Source organism: Leucoraja erinacea, chromosome 10 (assembly GCF_028641065.1).
Source record: "Leucoraja erinacea ecotype New England chromosome 10, Leri_hhj_1, whole genome shotgun sequence".
Lineage (NCBI taxonomy): Eukaryota > Metazoa > Chordata > Chondrichthyes > Rajiformes > Rajidae > Leucoraja > Leucoraja erinaceus.
In genome coordinates, this window is record NC_073386.1 from 18,574,014 (window position 1) to 18,589,080 (window position 15,067).

General features: G+C 41.6%; 1 protein-coding gene across 1 annotated transcript in view; it reads left to right on the forward strand.

The window, feature by feature from the left end:
* Window positions 1–14,826, forward strand: part of ptch2 (patched 2) — a 114,769-nt gene extending 99,943 nt beyond the window's left edge. The window contains exons 21-24 of the mRNA XM_055641628.1: window positions 4,101–4,200; window positions 6,495–6,770; window positions 7,547–8,092; window positions 9,859–14,826. Of these exons, the coding sequence (XP_055497603.1) occupies window positions 4,101–4,200; window positions 6,495–6,770; window positions 7,547–8,092 (922 nt within the window). The 3' untranslated portion in view covers window positions 9,859–14,826. The remainder of the gene's footprint in view (window positions 1–4,100; window positions 4,201–6,494; window positions 6,771–7,546; window positions 8,093–9,858) is intronic.
* Window positions 14,827–15,067: the final 241 nt, after the last annotated feature.

The following is a 15,067-nucleotide window of genomic DNA, read 5'->3' on the forward strand; positions in this document are numbered from 1 at the left end:
TGTATGTGCCCAGGCGATAGCAGGGACAAAAGATTAGGGATAAGCTCTCTGGCTATTTAGGTGATGCTGCAAAGCAGATATTGATAGATTTTGGTGGATGGAGAAATCCAGGGTTTTGGGGAATGAGCAGGAAAGTGTAGTTGGTCTAATGTTAGATCAGGCACAATTATATTGAATGGTGAAACAGCTTTGACAAACCATAGGCTGGTCTCCTGCTCTTGTTTTTGTATCCTTGCAAAACGGGAAAAAAAAAAAAAAAAGGTGGGGGGGGGGGGGGGGGGGGGGGGAGGGGGAGGGATGGGAGAAATTTCTCCTCCGCATCATTTAAAACTGATGAGAAACAGAGATACGGTTTTGAAAGCCCCAGCTAATTGAACCACAAGGTAGACTTTCAGGCAGGGGGGTCTTGTTTAGAGAACCAGTCAGATAGCGTGGGTTAGTGCAAGGTTGCTGTAAATATTTCTCCTTTGGTGCATGCACCATAAACAGCTGAACAAACTCTGCATTTTTCAGCAAGCTTTCCCCAGAATTAAAAAGATTACAGGAGGCATAAACAAGGATATTCTACATGCTGCCCACCTGGAGGTCCTGCTAAACAAGTCAACCGATTGATTTTCAGACTGTTGGCTGAAGTAAAATAAATAGAAGATGCTAGCTTGTCTGATTGCCGTGCTAGGAGGGCTCCACTTGTTATAAAGAGCTATGAGGGATGGCAATTAAGACTTTTTGCTTTAGTTTAGTTTAGAAATACAGTGCAAAAACAGGCATTTTGGCCCACCGAGTCCATACCGACCAGCGATCTCCGTACACTAGCACTATCCCACACACACACACACACACTAGTGACAAGTTACAGTTGTACCAAGCCAATTAACCTATAAACTTGTACGCCTTTCGAGTGTGGGAGGAAAGCGGAGCTCCTGGAGAAAACCACGCAGGTCACGGGGAGAACGCACAAACTCCGTACAGGCAGCACCCTAGTCTGGATTGAACCCGGGTCTCTGGAGCTTTATCCCTTATTTCTCCCCACTGTGATCTGATGTAATTGAAGTGGTGCGCAGTGGGAACAAACAGGCCAGGGCAAAGCATTTTCATCATCCACTCTCTGTATTGGAAGAAAGCATCTGGTCAACCTGAGGAGTACCTTCAGCAACAGACTGGTTCCACCAAGATGCAGGACAGAACGCCATAGGAGATCCTTCTTCCCTATGGCTATCAAACTATACAACTCCTCCCTCTTCTGTCGTGGGTTAGACTGACTCCCCCCCCCGATCATGGCACATCCCTTTACACTCATCACTTTAGTTCTACGTTTCATGTATTTTGTGTTTTAATGACCGTTGGCAGATCAATTTCTCTCCTGGGATAAATAAAGTTCTATCGTATCGTAAGCCAATGCCGAAGCAATTTTAATAAAGAAATAACCAGCAATGCAAAATATTCAGTCCAGTGAGTTTCCTGGCAGTGAGGGAGCCAGCAAGTTGAGAGTTAGTTATGCTTGGATCCAAAGAAAAGTGGCTGAATTTTGACCTGTCAGCAATATCATTGCAAGGATTCTTTGCTAAATGATTCATCAGCAGTTTTACCAGCCAGGACCACAACTATTTTAAAACAGGGTAGAAAGGAGATTGGCAAAAAGAAAGGACCCGTGGGTTAGGTTTACAGGACTGTGATGAATGCTGCCTGGGAAATTAACTTTAGAAACATGTCGACCCCCTCAGCAAAGTTCTAGTTGATGTGCAGGCCGTTTCAAAGTGGTTATATCTGCCTTCACCATTCTTTTCTTACCCACAAAATGGATGCCAAGGCCCCTTTAACACACAAGCACAACCCCCACACACCTCTCCCAAACATACGTAGCCAAAACCAAGCCAGAGTGGAAACTCGTAAGCCACACTTACATTTTTTCTTTTCAATGAAGCAGGAAGACAGATCCTGGGGCTCCATTGGAGTTGCGTGCCATTCCTGGGAATTCCAAGTACTGCAGATTGTTGCTTATCTTACTTATCTAGCAGAAAGGTTACTGCTGTTCTGCAGCTGTGCATTAGTTTTCTGTGTTTCGCGACTGTTCCCCATGTTTTAAAGAACAAAAAAGTTATTGCACTTTAAAAACAATGATCATCAAAAAATTTAAGAGAATATGTTAAACCAAGAACAGAATGGAACGGATATTAAATCAACAACAGAATTGGGGGGAAGGCACAGTGGCACAATGGTAGAGTTGCTGCCTTACAGCGCTACAGATATCCAAGTTCCATCCTGACTATGGGTGCTGTCTGTACGGAGTTTGTACGTTCTCCCTGTGACTGCGTGGGTTTTCTCTGGGTGCTCCAGTTTCTACCCACTCTCCAAAGATGTACAGGTTTGCAGGTCAATTGGCTTTGGTAAAATTGTAAATTCTGCCTAATGTGCAAGATAGTGCCAGGGTACGGGGTGATTGTTGGTCGGTGCCGACCCAGTGGGACGAAGGCCCTGTTTCTGCGCTATATCTCTAAACTAAAGTAGAGTAGGGTAAAAATCTACCAGTCGGCATTGGTCTCATTTATCAGATGAGTTTTAAACCATGGCCCTGGCCGGCCTCACAGGTGGATGTTAACGATCCTTGGCACTTCCTGAAGAAAAGCAGACACTCTCCCAGTATCCTGGTCAATGTTCATTCCTCAACCAACATCACAAACAACAGGTTATTCAGACATTAGTGCGGTCCGTGGGTCGTTGCTGAGAAGAAATTAAATGCTTTGCTTCCCTACTTTCTTGCAGTGCCTCGGAAATAATTGAGGTTTGCAACTTTACTTTATTTATAAAGGCATGTTTTAAATAGGCAACCTTGGCCTTTGAATGGTTCAAAGTTTACAACCATTTTTTTCTTGCTCGATTGCATTTTCAACACTGAAATGTTCAAACGCTGAACAGTTTGCCTCCCCACTGCATTTGCAAAGGATTTATCAGAGCCCCCAAAGCAAGAGTTCCAGCTCTGTTTTGCATTATTTACAGGGTTTGATATGAGGGAGCAATCATGACAGTTGTGTCCCTTTGCGGGGATGTGAGGAAAAGGAAGAGACTGGAATTTTCTTGAGTGCCGAGCTAAACCCCTCCTCGCCCTCCTGCTTTCTCACACACACACACGCACGCATACACTCACACAGAGCAGGAAGTACTGCGACTGTAATGATAGATGAGCCTGCCACTGGGAATAGGACTAAGCCTCCTGCTCAGGAATTTCACTTGAAACCGAGCCAAATGTCTTAATCCTTCTAAGTACGGCGAGGGGTTTCTGTGGAGGCCCTTTGCTCTGTAATTAATGCCTCCAGACCAACAGGCCTGAAACGGGAAATTGGCCATAATTATTCACAACCTTTCCCCAATTTTCATCCACAGCGGGAGATGTGGCTCACAGCTGATCTTGAGATGTGCCATCTAGTTTCACTAAATTTGGAGTCAAATATTGAGGGTGGTAGTAGGAGTGTCAGCAGCCTCGTGGAGTTACATTCATACTTTCACTTGGCCTCAATTTAATCAGGGTGAACAGAGCTGAGCTATTCGGCCCCTCTTCCCATGTTACTATCACCCACTCAATGCACTGTGGTCACTTTGTTGCATGTGGATTCACATCAACAGTTCCTACATCCCCACCGACCCAGACATACCTCCAGTTCCTCCATCTTCTTTACCTTGAAATTCATTCAAGAGTCAAGAGAGTCAAGGTCATAAGGTCACAAGTGATAGGAGTAAAATTAGGCCCATCAAGTCTGCCGTTCAATCATGGCTGATTTATCTCTGCCTCTTAACCCCATTCTCCTGCCTTCTCCCCCATAATCCCTGACACCCATACTAATCAAGAATCTCAATTTCTGCCTTAAAAATATCCATTGACTTGGCCTTCAACGAAAGCAAAAACTATCATAGGATCTTAGCCAAGCAATTGATGTATTCTCCAGCGATCCCCACTCGCACCCTTTCCATTCACCGCATTGCTGTCCGATATATTTGCTATTATGAATGTTTGATCAATTGATGTTGATGGTTTGTTCTTGACTTTGATGAGGAAAATATGCAAGGTGGATCTTTTAACAATATGTATTCCTGTTTTCTATTTGCAGATATTTCTTTGCCGTTTTAACCATATTAACAATATTGGGCATCCTTAATGGTCTGGTTCTCCTTCCTGTTTTGCTCTCAGTCATTGGACCCCCAGCTGAGGTAAGCACAACGGTCTTTACATTACTGATCTTGGTTTGATGACGGGACAGAACTGTTTCCCAGTGGTGCAGCGGTAGAGCTGCTGCCTCACAGCGCCAGAGACCGTGAATCCGAACTGTGTGTGCTAGCTGTGCAGAGTTTGTACGTTCTGCCTATGACCGCATGGGTTTTCTCTGGGTGCTCCGGTTTTCTCCCACACAGACAGCACCCGTAGTCAGGATCAAATTTGGGTCTCTGGCGCTGTAAGGCAGCAACTCTACTGCTGTGGCACCGTGCCTTGATGATATAGTACATGTCATTACTTTAGTCATTTACTTTAGTAAATGAGTTGTTATAGGAAAGATGTTGTCAAACTGGAAAGGGTACTAGAGGGGCTGAACTAAAGGGGGAGGATGAGTAGGCTGGGACTATATTTCTTGGAGTGCAGGAGGATGATGGGTGTTCTTAGAGAGGTGTATATAAAATCATGAGAGGAATAGATCGGGTAGATGCACAGAGTCTCTTGCCCAGTGCAGGTGAATCGAGGACCAGAGGACATAGGTTTAAGGTGAAGGAGAAAAGATTTAATAGGAGAATGAGGGGCAACCTTTTCACACAAAGGGTGGTGGGTGTATGGAACAAGCTGTCAGAGATGGTAGTTGAGACAGGGACTATCCCAACGTTTAAGAAACAGTTAGACAAGTACATGAATAGGACAGGTTTGTAGGGACATGGACCAAACGCGGGGAGGTGGGACTAGTGTAGCTGGGACATATTGGCCAGTGTGGGCAAGTTGACCCAAAGGGCCTGTTTCCACGCTGTATCACTCTACGACTCTGTGAGAGACTGACAAAATAATTCAATTCTTTGTTCCCTGTGACAATTTTGATTCTCCACAATCCCTCACACTTTTTGAAATATACGAGGCCTATTGCACGACCTTCCACATTTTGACTAAACTGTTACTGACCACAGTGTAGCAATAAACCGAGATGCAGCAGACCTGCTACAACACAATCGGCACTACTAGTAAAGTTCTTGGCTAGCTCCTGAATGCCACCTTTAATTCCCAGCACTTTCCCTCTAAATGTACGTTCTACTCAAGTTGGTCTGAGTATTCTCCAAGCAAGAAAGGCAAATTGATTTTGGAAGCATGTTTGTGTTTGATTAACAAGATTTGGATTATTTTGGATTGCGAACTGAATTTTGTGTAATAAGTTCTTCAACCGGTAAGGGTAATTAATATAATTGGAAGCAGACCATTTTTATATGAGTTACAAATTCCCGTTGGTTGTGAATTTGCAGAATGAGCACAACAGCAGCTGAATAACTAATCTGAAATCATGTGTTAGGGTTCTGCAAAATCTCCTAGGTTTGTGAATTTATCTAAACCCCCCGGTATTAAGACTAAACCTTGTTAGTTACTCCCAGTTAGCCATCACTGTGCATGCAAAAACCATACAAGGCCAATGATGAGGTTAATACTTTGATCATTGCTGAGTATATATTGCTCTGCATGTAACATGATGCCTCAGAGAAACGTGATGCCTGTGTACGTGCTGTGTCAGGTTGTCCTTGTCACTGGGTATGGGGCAGGCCAAGTCCAACCACAATTTTTAGCAGAGCTATTACAACAATATCAATCCCAGGAATGTTTGCATGCTTGCATGTGATGTGATAAAATTACATTTCTCAAAACTGATGTTTTTTCTAAATCCTGTCACTAAGAAATGTTGTACCCAAAACAGTTCCACAAGACCACATTGGCACTGGGGTTGGTCATAAGTTCTAGGAGCGGAATTAGGCCATTCGGCACATCAAGTCTACTCCACCATTCAATCATGGCTGATCTACCTTTCCCTCTGAACCCTATTCTCCTGCCTTCTCCCCATAACCACTGACACCCTTACTAATCAAAGGGCTGTGCGCAGGCTTCCTACTTTTTCATTTTGCTACATTTGGGTTGAAAACGTTGCTGGAAATCTTTGGGACTAGTTTATGTTAGAATTCCATTCCATTTGCAAAGATAAGTGGAGGGCTCTGCCTAGAATTTGCCAGAAGACAATATTAGATTCCTGCTCGGTTTATTGTCGCGTGTACCATAGTGTAAAGCTTTCTCATTGCGAGCTATCCAGTCAGTAGAAAAACTGTACATGATTACAATCAAGTCGTCCACAGTATCTGGGAAAAAAAAAGGTACTGTGGAAATAACCAGGCCCTGGATGCATCTGCACATTGAAGTCTACTTAAAGTTGCAAATAATTTCTAACATGCAGCTAATTCATTGCATTCTTTGATCTATTTTTTGTCACTAGGTCACTCCAGCAGATAGAGGCAGTCAATTGCCAACGCCTTCTCCTGAGCCCATTCCTCCACCCATGAATCATCACGGGTTCTACATCCATTCATTCCCACAGCAGCAGAGCATGTTTAATGAGTCCTCTGACTCGGAATATTATTCGGAAGCCACAGTGTCTGGGATCAGCGAAGAGGACCTGCCACAGTTTGACCAGAGTGCGTACATCATCCCACCAATTCGCTCACAGATACTGGTGGAGTCTGGAAACAATCCTAACTTTCCTCGAGTCACCGTAAGTCATTACTTTGTCATTCAAATGTTTTATTTCGCCATTTTGATTGGAGTCAAAATCAATGGGTTATAAAAATGGAATGGGGCTTTATAATGAGCTAATCACAACCCTAGTTAAGAATCTATTTGGACCTTTTTCCACCAGGGGTGCAGGAAACTGAAACATTGCTAATATGGACATTTCTTCAGGTCAATAGTATTTGTGTAATAAAATGTCCTGCCTTTATTAATCAATGCATCCTATGTGTAAAGACTCAACTTCCAGGCAAGTTGCTGATGGAAAAGCGAATCCACCTATCTTAATTTTAGAATGGAAGAGAGAAAAGAAGCAATATTTGTCTTCTGGAGCAATGACCAAATCAAGCATTGTTGGTATCCACTGGAACATCCACAAGAGACTGACCGTTATCCTCTGTAACAAAATGTGTGAATTGCAAATTACTTTTCAAATTGCATTTGTCATTGAAAGGCTAGGGAAAGACTGAGCGACTTTGGCTCGAATTTTCCTATTAATAGAAAAGAATTCTAATAAGCCGATAACTGTGTATATATTAGAAAATGATGATTCAGTTTACAGGTCTACATTCAAAGGCTGGTTTGGAAATTAGTTTCTCTCAGTGCAATTGATGACCAATCATACCTCATTGGTCTGAGAATGGTCAACCTCTCATATTATTATAATCTTAAATTCATGTATCTGTCTAATAAACAAAACTTTTCTTTCAGAAAGAAGGTTTTGTTAAGAAACAATGTTTCATTTTAAATGTTCTCCAACAGATTGTGAAGCCGTACAAAGATGTCAAGGATTTGCCGCACAAGAAGAAGAATTTAAACTCAAAAGTACCAGCTCGATCCACTGTTGATTCGGTTAGTTCTCAACTGGCTTGGCAAGAACCTCAAGACTTAAATAAAGCAGCAGGAGAGGGGAGGCAACAGGTCTCTAACAATGGACTGCACAGCAGAAGCGTTGCTCAACCCATCCAGCCTGCCAGTTCCTCCAGGAGTCAACACAGGTCTCGCAACAGTAGGACTCACCATCCTAGGACTACACTTCCTTCATACTCCACTGGTGTGTTTGGCTCCAGTAACCCTTTCACAACGGTGACTGCCACGGCATCAGTGACACTCTCCGTGCACCCGAGTGTACCACAGACATTTAAAGGGTACACACACGAAGGGTTTGAGGACAGCGAGTCAGACTGCTTTGAGATACCTTCTCCGTATGTGAATCATGAGAAAACAATGGACTCCAAGGAGGAGCTTTTTGAACTTCAGGATGCTGAATGTGAAGTGAGGAAATTGGAAGCCCCAAGAAGGCATTAGGTAAATCTCTCTGCTTTTTGCTTAATTCTCCAGGATATCACAAGACTGAACTCCAAATGTCTTACTTTGAAATAAAATTGATCAATATTAATCATGACTATCCTCTTTGCCGTCCCTTAACGGAAAATTGTGATTTTTAGTTATTCAAATTCAAGGTAACAATGGCAGATATTTTTTAGTCTGTACCAGTTTAACTTTGAATTCCCGGACTTTAGACTTTTAAGACTCGACTTTTTAAAATAAAGTGTGGAAACAGGGCCTTTGTCCCATTGCGCCCGCACCGAACAGTGATCATCCCGTACACTAGCACATTAGTGATAATCTACAATTTTTACCAAAGTCAATTAACCTCAAATCTGTATATTTTGGAGTGTGGGAAGAAACCAGAGCAAACCCACGTGGTCATGGGGAGAAAGTACAAACTCCATACCTCTACTCATTTATTTAGGTGTATCTTCATTTACTTAAACACTTTACATTCTCATAAGCATCAGGAAGAGGAACTAGAATCATTCCATCTGAAATGTATGCCCTCAAATTCATGGCTGTGTTTCTCTCTCTGTGCCAGCAGGCTTGTAGCTTTACTGCTGAGATTAGCCAGCTCAGTACCAACCCACGATCAGTGCAGGCACCTTCCTGATCTCAGTATTGCTTCGTATCTAACATCGTTGATTTTGGAATCATTAAGATAGTTTTGGCCTAAAGGAGTACATGTTTATTGATATGTATGTATGCTGACCAATGTTATCCACTTGATTCAGGTCTTGCTGATAGTAATTCCATTTCACATTTTGATCACCAGTCAGTAACTCTGCAGACATGCTGTTGGTTGAGGGGAAGTTCAAGAAAGTGTTGATTTGTAGAATTTACAGAGGTGATACGGACGTTTTCAACAACTCAAAGCAGCTATTCATTGATCTCATCAATACGGAATAATTAGACTGTCAATAGACACAAAATGTTGGAGTAACTCAGCGGGTCAGGCAGCATCTCTGGAAAAATGGAATAGGTGTCTTTTCAGGTCGAAATTCTTCTTCAGGCGAAGGGTGTCGACCCAAAATGTAACCTATTCCTTCTCTCCAGAGATGCTGCCTGACCCGCTGAGTTACTCCAGCATTTTGTGCCTATCTTCAGTGTAAACCAGCATCTGCAGTACCTTCCAACACAATTAGACTGTCAAGTCCGTATTACATATTAGAGATTGTGCCAGACATCAAAAGGAACATGCACAATAATATAGATTTTTAAAAAAATTTTAATGGCATACTCTTAGATCAATTGTGTAAATTATTCATAGTACAATGAAGCTCCACTTAATGTAATAGAATGAGAACTGTGCTTGTGCCAACAGTAGCTTCCTTTATATACTGTACTAGATGTAAGTGGAGGTCGTACTCAGAATTAAAGGATATTCATAGCCTCAGAATTAAAGGATATTCATAGAATTAAAGGAAGGAGATGAGGAGGAATTTCTTTAGTCAGAGGGTGGTGAACCTGTGGAATTCATTGCCACGGAAGGCCGTGGAGGCCGTCAATGGATATTTTTAAGGCAAAGAAAGTTAGATTCTTGATTAGTACGGGCGTCGGGGGGTTATGGGCAGAAGGCAGGAGAATGGGGTTGAGAGGGAAAGACAGATCAGCCATGATTGAATGGCAGAGTAGGCTTGATGGGCCGAATGGCCTAATTCTGCTCCTATCACTTATGAACTTTTATTTTTTTGACTTGTGCCACTGATAGTCTGATCATTGAATTTATTTTTCTGCAGGTCGCCTCAAATGAATGTGGCAGCCAAAGAATGCTTTTATTCCCCCGTCATCACCCCAGTCCATCGCATATCCCGACATCCTCTGGCTCAAGAAATGTGTAAAACTGCCTATGTACATAAACCTCATGATGGAGACAGGAAGATTTATATTAAAATATTAAGTTGGTGTTTAAATATATTTTAATACTAAAAAAATCAAAACAAAACAAACCTATTTAATGATGTACTGTATACTTCTGTATTACTGTATATACTGTGTAAAGCACCGGAGAATTCAGAGTCAGAGTTCCAATGAATGGTAAGATGTGTAGACTGTGTACGATGAAGAGAATTTTTGTAACTTTGGGTTCAGATAAATGATAATTGCTTGATTATTTTGCTGCTATGCCTTTTAAAACTTAAAAGTTTATCTAGATTAGATTCTCTATCCTGTCAGGATTTTCTTTCTATGCAAGTACCTAGTCGTCATGAAAGAAGTTTGTTTTCACTTCAGATTACCGTGGTTATGGAAGTAATTTGACTTTCTCCCAGTTCTGTGCGTGGGACCTACTGTAATTCCCTTTTAAATAATTTATTAGCTCAGAGTAAATCCCAATCTTACAAAATATCAAAAATACTAACCATATTTACACCACACAGTACCTGCCATATTGCAAACTGATTTTTTTTTTAGCCTTTACCCCATTGAATTAATTTCTCCAGTGGATGGTGTCACGAGCATTTAAGCAACGATATAATCTAAATTGGTAACATGGGTATCGATGTGATATTCATGTCATCCACAGCCATATAGTTCACAAAATGGCTACTGCCCATTGTCGGCTCTTTGGATTGCTCATTAACGCTGAAGCTGCAAAAAAATTGGATTTAGGCTTCGCTAATGGGCTCACTGACTAAATTAGTACAATTTTGATCAGTCTCAACTCCGTGCCTGGCATTTGCTGAGTTAGTTGACGTAAACCGAGGCTGGTGATAGTGCGTGTAGGAAGGAACAGCAGATGCTGGTTTAAACCGAAGATAGATACAAAAAGCTGGAGTAACTCAGTGGGACAGGCAGCATCTTTGGAGAGAAGGAATGGGTGATGTTTCAGGTCGAGACCCTTCTTCAGGCGTTACTGAGTTACTCCAGCTTTTTGTGTCTATCTTTAGTGATAGTGCGGCAGAAATGGCATCCATTCTCTTTGATTACTTGGGTGTTCTTGCCACTGATTTACCAGTGGATTCCGACAGAACTCTGCACATGCTCGGAGAAGATAGGATTTAGCTCAGGAATCATAACCCATGGCAAACAACCTCTCCAAGCCCCATCACCAAAGCTCAAAAATGAGCAAGTTGGTAAAAGATGACTTGTGTTGCACGGAATCAGAGCACAGCGGGGGAAACATCAAGAAGTGGGAGGCAAGAAAATTGACAAGAGAAAAATCCTTTGTCATTTTAGCCTATGTGTGAGAGAAACATACCAGAGAGAGAAAGAAGTAATACATTTTGATGAGAGAGATGATGTACAGTGGGACAAAGCTCATGCAGAGTAGAACCACAGGGACGAAACACTAGCCCAGGAGAACAGCATTGCATTTTAACAGTCTCACCACGATCTTAGCTAATTTAGCATGGTCAGTGAATCAGCTCATGATCCAAAGAGCCCAGCAAGCTAGTGCCTTAATTACTCCAGCAATTAAGGCAACTTCAGGCTTTTTCTTCAAGAGCTTTAAATGCCATCCCATTAGCTCTCACTGCAGACTGGGAGTTTGAGCTGTTCTGTCAGCATGAATTAGTGGGAAATGCGTGATTTCAGGATACTTAACATTGATTTTCCTGCTGCTAAAACCCTTAATGTCCAGTAAACCGTGCAGGATGTTAACTTGCTGATCACAACAATGAGATTGTGCTTTTGCGCTTCTTTCAATTTAACTAGATCACTCATAGGTGTGCTGTCCCCTTTTCAGATTGGGGGGGGACACTTATTTTCACCCTGGCAATGCTGGATTTCCCAGTAACATCCTTTGTTAAGCCCCCTCTCCCCCTTATGCTTGTGAGAAGCCGTAAACTTACGCTGACGTAAGTAGAGATTTGAGTGTTTTCTGCACAAACACTGCCTTTGGTTCTGCGACGTCAGTGAATTTGATGTTTGCAATACAGCACACCTAAAGGGCTGGGGTTTTCACTTTCACTTCCATTTAGTCAGTCACAGGGTGATGCAAATAATAATGTGCCTAATTTGCAGCCTTTCTTTGAGGCTCCTCTCGATGCCAAGCTGAGGTCTGTTTTAAGATGTGCACCACTGTCTCCTGTCCCAGTACCTGTTCTGAATTTTCTCTTCTGTACAAAAAAAAAACATTTGAAGAACAGGTACTTTGGAAATCAACCTGCAAGCTTCCAAACACTGACTGTTTTAAAATACTAATAATAGACTCCCCAACAGCTTGTATTGCTACTGTGCCCACCATCAAGCGGCAATGTATTCAGATACCGATCTATATGGTGATCTGACTAGGCATTTGACCTTAATCAGAGGAAGCCCATCTTTGTCACTCAGCAGAGTGAGATGCTGTTTGGTTTGTTTCTCATTCAGTTGCATGAATGCGATTGAAATGTCCCTTGTATCATCTACCCCGGTGTGCATATTCGCAGAACATGCAACTTATTCTTGTCATCGCCACCATTTTAAGTGCCAAGTGCTCTTTTTCCTGAACCAGACCGAGGAGAGTGGAGACTCGTAGCCAGTAAAATGAATGAATGAGAGTGTTTTAAATTAATAGTTTTGATTGTTGTTGTTTGGTGGTGTTATATTTATATTTTTGTACAATATGGAAAAGAAAACAGTGTTTGTCGCAGTGATATTTACCCATATTTCTCTGGATCATGCACTGACTCACGATTTGATTTTGCAATTTATACAGTAGCCCCAAGTACAGATCACAGGAGCTGACTAGTCTAACTCTGCTGAAATAAATAGAATCTGAAATAAATAGTAACTACTTGGTGGGGTTCATAGTTACATCTCTAACCATCCAGATTCATCAAATTCAGGCAATTTTACGCCTGTTTACAATGTCATCATTAATATTATTAATTTATTAGAAAATCCAATAAATATTAATAATAGTTCAAACACAAGTATTAATAATCACGTTTGAATCAAACGGCGTATTTCAGTTTTCAACATTTCCCTCAACTAGTTTTGTTAATTTTACTAAATTGGTCTTTTTTTCATATTTTGTTTCACATTTTCCTTAATCTGCCCAGGTCTTGTAACTTGAACCCAACAGAAGAGTTATAGAGTGATACCGTGTGGAAACAGGCCCTTCGGCCCTACTTTCCCACACCGGCCAACAATGTACCAGCTACACTAGTCCCACTTGCCTGTGCTTGGTCCATATCCCTCCAAACCTGTCCTATCCATGTATCTGTCTAACTGTCTCTTAAACGATGGGATATCCCAGCCTCAACTACCTCCTCTGGAAGCTTGTTCCATACACACCACGCTTGGTGTGAAAATGTTACCCCTCGGATTCCTATTAAATCTTTTCCTCTTCACCATGAACCTATGTCCTCTGGTCCTCGATTCCCCTGCTCTGGGCAAGAGTTAACCAATATATCTTGTGAACAATCCTATCTCTTAGATGAATTTCTGTCATTCAAATCACTTGCAGATTTCACCTATTGGTTTGTTGTTTAAAATTATTCACTTAAATATGTCCTTGTTTTCCATTTACTCCATTTAATAAAAACAGAAAAGGCAATTTGTACACGTAAACAGGCAGGACATATTCGTGAGCTCATGAGCTCACTGGAGTTTATAACCGCATAGAACCCTCAATAATCCCCTGAATTGCAAGATCTTATGTTCTCCCCTTTTTTTCTTATCCTGGTAGCCTTCCATTAATATGGAGGGGTAGCAAGTCCACTGGGCAAGAGGCCTGGAGTGTAATATTGATCAGCATTTAAAGCCATGGTTCAAGAGAACACTCTCAAGTCTTCTTTGAAGTGGCTTGTGAGCAACAATTTGTGCTGCATCCAAGTTTAGGAGAGGGGGAGCACTGAGACATCTTGTTAACTGTAAAACTTCACTCTGCCAAATACTGGGGGATGTGCAACACAGAGGTACGGCCATTCTGCCAGCTGATGCTAGCCCAATAGTTCCATCCTTGAACCCATTCGTGAGCACAGTAGCCGATCCAGTGACTTAAGGATTCATCATTGTGATTGGTCTAATCACTGCCATTCCAACAAATGCAGGGAATTTTACTTTTGTTTTCTCTCTTTGATTTTTTTTTTTTTTGCAATTGTACTGAAGCAAAAAGGGGCTGCTTCAAGTTGAAAAGAAAACTGTTTTGTCAGTGGACAAATGCTGTAACTGTCTAAAAGTGTGAGGGGGTGGTTGTGGAGAAGGAAACAAGAACTGTTTTAATTGTAGGTTCCATTAGAAATGTATGTTGTTTCTTTCTGTGAAATAAAATCTTGTAAATTGTAGTTACTGTAGCAGATAAGTAAAATATACCCACCACGTGAAAAAAAATCTAATCTGTTCATGGGAGCTTTTTTTGGTGGTTGGGTATATGTAATCAGTTAAACTATTGTATGCCATATAAGTTATTTATATAAATTTTTATTTTTGTAGTTGTACAGAAGTAGCCATCTGACTGAAGTATATTTTTAAAGAGTAAATATATATTATTATATTATATATTGTTAATTGGGTTCATTACTAAGGTCTGGTGGACACCTCTTGTATACATCTGCAGAGTGAAGGATGTGTACAGAATTGTTACTGTATATGTTGTCATCTTGTTTTGTTACTGCTCCCCGCACCCTTCCCATTCTTGTTAAATGAGGTGATGAATTGGACATCCGGACACTGTGACCAATAAGCCTGCTCCTTGTGACTGTAATACTGCCGTGTTTAGTCTCCAGCACAATAGGAGATTAACTAACAAAATAAAAATAAACATGAACCATTTAATCTAATGCTGGTCCTGTGTTCTTTATTACTTTGTTCAGCGAATTTTCAGATTTCAAAATGGCTCACTCATCATTAGAGCGGCATGGTGGCGCAGCGGTAGAGGTGCTGCCTTACAGCGCCGGAGACCCGGGTTCGATTCCAGCTACGGGTGCTGAGTTTGCACATCTCCCCGTGACTGCATTTGGTTTTCTCCGAAATCTTTGATTCCCTTCCACACTCCAAAGATGTACAGGTTTGTAGGTTAAT